The sequence below is a fragment of the Antrostomus carolinensis genome, unplaced genomic scaffold (assembly GCF_000700745.2).
Source record: "Antrostomus carolinensis isolate BGI_N321 unplaced genomic scaffold, ASM70074v2 scaffold10027, whole genome shotgun sequence".
Lineage (NCBI taxonomy): Eukaryota > Metazoa > Chordata > Aves > Caprimulgiformes > Caprimulgidae > Antrostomus > Antrostomus carolinensis.
The window spans coordinates 28,675-36,407 of NW_010326607.1; the positions used below are offsets into that span (position 1 = coordinate 28,675).

A 7,733-nucleotide genomic window follows, 5' to 3' on the forward strand; every position below is an offset into this window, starting at 1 on the left:
TCAGTTTCTTTCTGTCGCAGTATTCACTTGTAGGCAAAGCCCTTCAGTTCCAGATACCATAATCATCCAGAGGAAGTGTGTCTGAAATGCCCAAAACTGTGGGTAGGCACAAGTAGCACGGTCTAACACTCCATGTAAGATGAAGATCCTCTGTGCCTTTAACGATTTTAAAGAGCTGACAACTACTACTGGTCAAATTCCAAATGTCACAACCCACTAAAATCTAGCAGTTTGTTCCACGGTTGGTGCAAAATCCAAGATAAAATCCCTTTTTTTTCCCATATTATTTCTTCAAACACAGAGCTAAATCAAGTTATCTGTGCACAGGGTTTGATGTCTTATCAGAAGAGGTTCCAGTGTTTTGTACCTTGATACTCAAAAGACAGGGAAAACAGGCTAAGAGCTACCTGCTCCCTTCCTAAGTCATCTCAAAAAAACCCAGGCACTTGGATCACAGCTGTTCTGAAGAGGTGGCACATAAACAAACAGTAATTATACTGAGAAGATATCTTGTATGCATTTTTTCTCCCAGACAAAGCCTACCTGTTTACTTTTTGTGGCCTTTCCAGCAGGATTCTTGCTTCCTTTAGCACCCTCCATGTTTCTTAAAACATTGATGAAATCTTTCTTTGAAACAGATGACAGCAGTTTAGCACGCTGCCTCTCAGAGCTCCCAGCTTTCTTCACCTTCTCATCAACATTCTTCTGGTGCGTCCTGACAGCATTAAATAATTGTACAACACCTCTGGGATGGGAAAACAAAACAAAACAAAACAAAGTTTTTAACTGAAGTTCGCTTTACAGAAATGAACCTTTTACCCAAGCAACTAATCAGTGCAGATGCTGGATGGCTTCTAGCTCTCAAAATGGTTACTTAAAGCCTCAATTCAATTAAGAAGTAACAATGTAAAAGACTTTCCTTTTTCATTCTTCCTTCACACTTACTTCTAGGACCCAAGAGCAAACAAATCCACAAATAACAATTCATATCCCAAAGTAAGCATGAGAACATGGCACTGAGATCAGTGCAAGAGTGCATTCATGTTTCATCCCCAGAAGCATGCTACTTGTCCTACAATCAGCTATTAAATTCCACAGGCAAGATCTTAAGAGCAGCTGAAGTAGGAGGACAGGGCAGAGGAAGGAGCAAGGAGACAGACAGAGGCAGCACATCAAGGTGTTCAACTAGTTCTGCGACACCAATCTACTGCAACGCGGAACAGGCAACTGAACTTAACAGACATGGATCTGCTGAATCCTCTGCAGAGAAGGAAAAAAACAGAGTAGTAGAAACAACTGTTCTGCATTTTTAAAGCATTAAATTAACAAAATGAGGGGATCCAACAAAGCACTTCTGTTAAGCAAACATTATAGTACCATCTAAATTTTTTACTCTTTCATAAAGCTTCTGAAATCCTTCGTTGAACCTGATACCGTACAATGCAGACCTGTATATAAATCACTCGACTGCTGCTAGTCACTTCTGAAAAGTTCAAACTGATTGGAAACAGATTACCTGTGCAGGCCTTTTCCTCCCCTTTTCCTTTTTTCGATATATGTACATTTAAGGAAAGCATTCAGAAAAACTCTTACCTTGTGGCAATTCTCTGAAGATTTCTTTCTTTGTTGCGGTCTTTGACAACATCTGGCTTCACTCGGCACATCATTTCCCACTCCCGCTTTTTATCGAGCTGCATTATAAATATTGTTACATGAAGAAACATGGAGCACTTGAGAATGCAGTGTACTCTGATAGAGTATGTAGGATGAGGAAAAAAAAGATAAATCAACAAAGCTCAGTTTGGTTTGCTGCTAAGAGGAGCTTCAATACGGGGCTGGACAACAGGTCTAAGGTAAGTCTCTTGCATTGACACACCAGGGGCCACAGTCAAATCTTAGTCACTTGCCTTCTGTAACAAAAACTAGGAAAGAGAAAAGCGATGCCTCTAGCTCAAGACAAGCAAAAGGAGTCTAGAAAAACTCAAATACTTTCATGCTGACTGCTACCAATGGGCTGCAACCAACTGTATAAGGTTCAACAAGGCCAAGTGCTGAGTCCTGCACTTGGGTCACAACGCCATGGAACGCTACAGGCTTGGGGAAAAGTGGCTGGAAAGCTGGCTGGTGGAAAAGGACCTGGGGGTGTTGGTTGACAGCCAGCTGAACATGAGCCAGCAGTGTGAACAGGTGGCCAAGAAGGCCAACAGCATCCTGGCCTGTATCAGAAATAGTGTGGCCAGCAGGACCAGGGAAGTCATCCTTCCCCTGTACTCGGTACTGGTGAGGCTGCACCTTGAATATTGTGTCCAGTTTTGGGCCCCCCATTAGAGGAAGGACATTGAGGCACTGGAGCGTGTCCAGAGAAGGGCAACGAAGCTGGTGAAGGGGCTAGAGAACAAGTCTTATGAGGAGCAGCTGAGGGAGCTGGGGCTGTTTAGCCTGGAGAAGAGAAGGCTGAGGGAAGAGGGGAGACCTTACCACTCTCTACAACTACCTGAAAGGAGGGTGCAGAGAGGCGGGTGTGTGTCTTTTCTCCCAGGTAACTTCTGATAGAACAAGAGGCAATGGCCTTAAGTTGCATCAGGGGAGGTACAGATTGGATGTCAGGAAAAATTCCTTCACTGAAAGGGCTGTCAGGCACTGGAACAAGCTGCCTGATAACCATGGGAGGTGGTCAAGTCACCAACCCTGGAGGTATTTAAAAGATGGGTTGATGGGGTGCTCAGAGATATGGTTTAGTAGTGGGTAGGTACATTTGGACCTGATGATCTCACAGGTCTTTTCCAACCAAGCGATTCTATGATGGACAAGGAAATTATTCAAAGACAGCTTTAAACTCCAAGACTTCACAAGGTGATCACAGCTAAATTTATACATAATAAAATCCTGGGTCTATCAAGACAGGTATGTTGCATTTTTGAACCTAGGGAATTTGACATCCCCTGCTGAATTAATCACAGTACAGCTTTGTGACTAACTATGATGCCCAGTAAAGTCTGTAACACGCAAAACTCAAACACCAGGAAGATCACCCAGTGCCCACTGGAGAACAACTCCTGTGCACAACACTGATTTTTGTCTTTTTTTGCGGCTGTTTTAAAACCAAACTGATCCACTTTCCCATTACCAAGGGCCACAACATCACCATCTTTCTTTCTGCTACAACAGGAGAACACTGTATTTCCCCAGCCTCTGCTCCAGGAGTAAGGTAGGGAAATATTCTTTTTCCCCCTTTTAACAATTTAACAGTGTTCTAGGCATGGTGACGCTGCATAAAGTCTGTTTTATGCAAGAAGTCTTTCACGGAATTTCTGAGTTTATGACCATGTTTTGGCCTTTTATCAAAAGAACTGCCCTATTGTAACTTCCATCAGCAAGAAATTAATAGAAGGCAGACTGCTTACAAGTTTTTCTAAGGGTAAACAAGTCAGGTTGGGGACCTGCAGCCCACCTCTACTTTGCAGTACTCCCACATATTTACTGGATGAAAACAGGTATTTAGGACAACCATAACTGAGCAGATGCCATTCTGAAGCTGCCTGCATTTTGAAAGGCAGGTCGTGGCCTAACCATGGCATGTCCCAGACTGTCAGGTGGATAACTTGGTTATCCTATTGAAAAAGAACTAGGAAGATGAGACATTAGAACTATTAATATATTTTTAGCCTGAAGGTAAATCAATCACAGCCTGGAATCAAAAGTTCCACTGAAGACACACAAACAAATGACTTAATTGCCAACATAGTTTTGTTTTCTTCATAACAGTTTCAGAATCAGAAGCAATTTAGGGCATGGACACTGTAACAGAAAACTCCTACCAAGAAAATCATCGAGGGGAGTAAACAACAATTCACAACCACATCAATGATTACTGCAATCTCAACATAGAGGCCTTTGATTTTAGAAGTCGCAGAATTTAAATGAAAACAGTTTTCTTCTTTTTCTCTCTCTCATTTTCCATGAGAGAACTATTTTAACTTGTAATGCTGACAAAGTGAGTCATACCGCAAATTAACAAGAAGAACTAGAAAACTAAGCTTAAAGCAGCTGCTTTCACCCTCTCAACAACAAAAACACCTTAAGCTGACAGACTGGAACAGTCCTGCTGCCAAAGATCAGCCTGCCTGATGGCCCCGAAAATGCAGTGAGGGAAAAAGCCCTACACCATGACTGTCTGGACAGTAAAAGAACTGAAGCTACTTGAGATCACTGTGGAGAAGAGATTCCAAAACTGAGACAGTCTCAGAGCACTCTCTCAGATCCTCACTGAGGGGATCTTGCACATATCCCCGTCTCACTGATTGCAAAACAAAATAATGCATCTTTTTCTCACCTTCATTCTCTTCTCCAACCTTTCTTGTTTCTCCTTTTCTCTCTCCTTCTCCAGTTTTTTATTCTTGGCCAAGATGGTGGACTTATTTTGTGGAATCTTTTTGTTGAGCACTTTTGCCATGGCATCTGCCCAGCCTGCACCTGGGCCAGCTTTGGAGCTTGTTGCCTCTTCAGCCACATTGCCAAGGGCTGCTGTCTCATCTTCATCATCACCATCCAGGGCTTCATCTCCTGAAGAGTAGCTATCTTCTGGAAGTCCTGAGCTTAACTCAGAATCTAGGGGTGAAAAAAAAGCAACAACAACAACAAAACTATCAGGAATTCTGTTTCTAGTAGAGATCCATCACTAGCTTAATTCGTTCCACATGTAAATGTTATCCAAGTTCGGGGCCATGTACTGCCATGTACAATTAATTCCTCAAGCAGGCATACAACAACATAATGATTTTATTAGAAAGTATCCAGTGCAACTGCTTGCTCATCTCACTGGTGATTTAAAGTGATATAAGAAGTTGGGTAAAATGGAAAAGGCAGCCTTGTGTTATTTTATTATTAGATTATTAGAATAATTATTATTTTTATATTTAGGAGTGGCAAGTTTTGGAAAAAAACTCAGTATTTTCCAATTAAAAAATTATAATTTAGAAACACATATACACACATATGTATGAATGCACATACTCATATACAAACTGCAACAGTGACACCTAGTGTTTAAATGCAAACAGCCACACGGATTAAATTGAAGGTAGGAGGACATTTCTTTCATGAAAGCAAAATCTGCTCAAAGAAAATAACGCCAGCAAAAATACAATTATCTAAGCATAATGAACACAGAGGGGAAACTGCTTTGTGAAATAAAAAAATCAAGATATTTGTCAGGGAGCTCAGAAGAAACAAGAGGGACTGAGCTTTTCTGGTATAAGTAATTGCTCAAATTCTTGATACACAAATAAAACACCCCCAAATTCAAGTTTCCTTACCCTATTCCCCCTTCAAGACAGAAAAGAAGGAATTAAAAGTTAAAATATTGAAGTCTGGAATCAAGCAACAGCACAACAGGAGAGAAGAGACAACTATATGGCAAACCAAACACAGGAAGAATCTACCACTTCCCTCACTAGTCTGTTCAGTGGGTCAAACAGCAAAAATAGTCTCTTAACGGTGCAGATGATTAACTAGAAAGAAATGGGCTGCAAGTGTAGGGTGTGCTAAAACATGTTTGGTTATTTCAGTGGACCCAGTTTATTACATAATCAAGAGCAGAGCATACAAGTATCCTGACACTTATTAAGTACCATTCCACTAATATTTGTACCACACAAAAGTTTTAAATGAATTATGCTATAAACAACTTCACAGAATCATAGAATGGTAGGGGTTGGAAGGGACCTCAGGAGATCATCTAGTCCAACCTCCCTGCCAAAGCAGGTTTCCTACACCAGGTTACACAGGAAGGCGTCCAAGTGGGTTTTGAACATCTCCAGAAATGGGAGACTCCACAACCTCTCTGGGCAGCCTGTTCCAGTGCTCCAACACCCTCACAGTAAAGAAATTTTTCCTTAAATTTGTCTGGAACTTCTGGTGTTCCAGTTTTTGCCCATTGCCCCTTGTCCTGTCATCAGGCACCAACAAAACGGTCACAAATCAAGTGCTGGACAGAAGGCAGCTGGTTTCTGACACCTCTGCAGTCCCACCAGCAAGGGGACAATTCCCCACCAACTCTGAGATACCAGCTGACTGGCTTCCATCCATCACCACTTTTCAAAAAGAGTATTTTAAAATCACAATGTTAAGTACTACAGAGCCAAGTGCTTTACTTTGTAAGCATTACCATATCCTGTGAACTACCTTTATGAACCAAATCATTAGGAGAATTAAGTTAGGACTGCTTCACATGATCTGTTTTCCATAAGAACATGCAGACAGCTATTAATGATATTCCTTATTAATCAATTGCCTATTTAATTACTTAACAAACATAAACATACACTCTGCTGCCAGACAAACTCTTTACTCTGCATTCTTCACATGCCTTTCTGAACCAGCAAAAAACCCAAGGTAGCAGCAAAACAGTGGTGGTAACCAATTGAAAACAAAGCCTCTAACACCTAGGCACGTTTAAAGGCTTGGAGAACATTTAGTTATTATCATGGAAAGAAGCAAGATTATATGTTTACATCACAAATGTGGAAGAGGAATACTTACTGAATACTTCCTCATTAACTGTATCAGTATGATCTCTACTACCACCATGGTGTACGAACAGTCTTGTATCACACTCCACGCAGGAGAAATTATGGGTTGGTTTGGTTTTTTTTTTCAACAGTCCTTACTATAAATTGTAAATTTAGAAACAGTAAATTTCTTTGACACATTTGAAAACTACTAAAGACATCTTTTTTATGATATCAGTATGCCTCCATATACTGATTTCCAAATTTTTACGTCCAAAACCACTGCACGTAAAGAAGTAGGAGCATCTTGGTTTCTACATGTAAAACAATTTGTCAAGTTGTCACTCCTAAGCCTTGTCCATGCTAGAATACTGCTATCTAGTTTTTAAACAATGAATTAACCCCAGCATGCAACTTTTTAAACATACAAAAGCTAACAGCTACCAAAAGCCCAAACCTGAATTCCAAACACTGCTTAGGACCAACTTCCACAGTCAGCCACAAAAACCAGATCAGACTTATAAAAAGGAAAATAGCAAAAGTATGGATTAGTCTCTTTTACATAACATCTTTTGCCAATAAAATAGGAAAATAATGCTGGATAATACCAACAATATTTTGCTTTCAACAATTACAGAAAGATGAACAAGGCTTCAAGAACCAGCCATGACTTGCTCTTTAACACATCACAGGATCTGTCAATATCATTAGATGAAGCAGAAGTATTTAAAAATAATTTAAAATATGTTAGCTCTATCAGAAGTATGAACTGGAGCTTTATTCTTAACTGCAAAGATTGAAGCCTGGCATAGATTTAATATAAAAAGTCCTAACTGCGTGTGTCAGGGGAAATATAGGTATACAACTCCATACTTTATTCTTCAAAACTTGCTCCCTGATATAGGTGTATACACATACAGTTAAAGCCAGCAATAATTCAGAAATGAGCTCTGAAAGAAGCTCACACACAAAGCTTCTCCTGGGGTTCAGTTTTGACCATCAAATCAAACAGAACCACTGTGAGCTATGGCTCCAAATGGCCACAACTTCGATTCCTCCCAGAATAAAGAAAAAAAAAAATATCCAATTACATGATATAATTAAGAAGCGATCACAACTAGTCAGGTATACACTCATAACACACAACGAGGCAAGAACAAGTGGAGAACCATGTGTAAAGGATGTGATACCATTCCAAAAGAACATAACCTTCTGCTTAAACAA

General features: G+C 40.3%; 1 protein-coding gene across 1 annotated transcript in view; it reads right to left on the minus strand.

Moving 5' to 3' along the window:
- RRP15 (ribosomal RNA processing 15 homolog) overlaps window positions 1-4,611 on the minus strand; it is a 20,315-nt gene extending 15,704 nt beyond the window's left edge. Inside the window, exons 1-3 of the mRNA XM_010171638.2 lie at window positions 4,334-4,611; window positions 1,594-1,691; window positions 544-745 (exon numbers count right to left, since the gene is read on the minus strand). Of these exons, the coding sequence (XP_010169940.1) occupies window positions 544-745; window positions 1,594-1,691; window positions 4,334-4,453 (420 nt within the window). The 5' untranslated portion in view covers window positions 4,454-4,611. The remainder of the gene's footprint in view (window positions 1-543; window positions 746-1,593; window positions 1,692-4,333) is intronic.
- Between the last annotated feature and the right edge of the window lie 3,122 nt (window positions 4,612-7,733).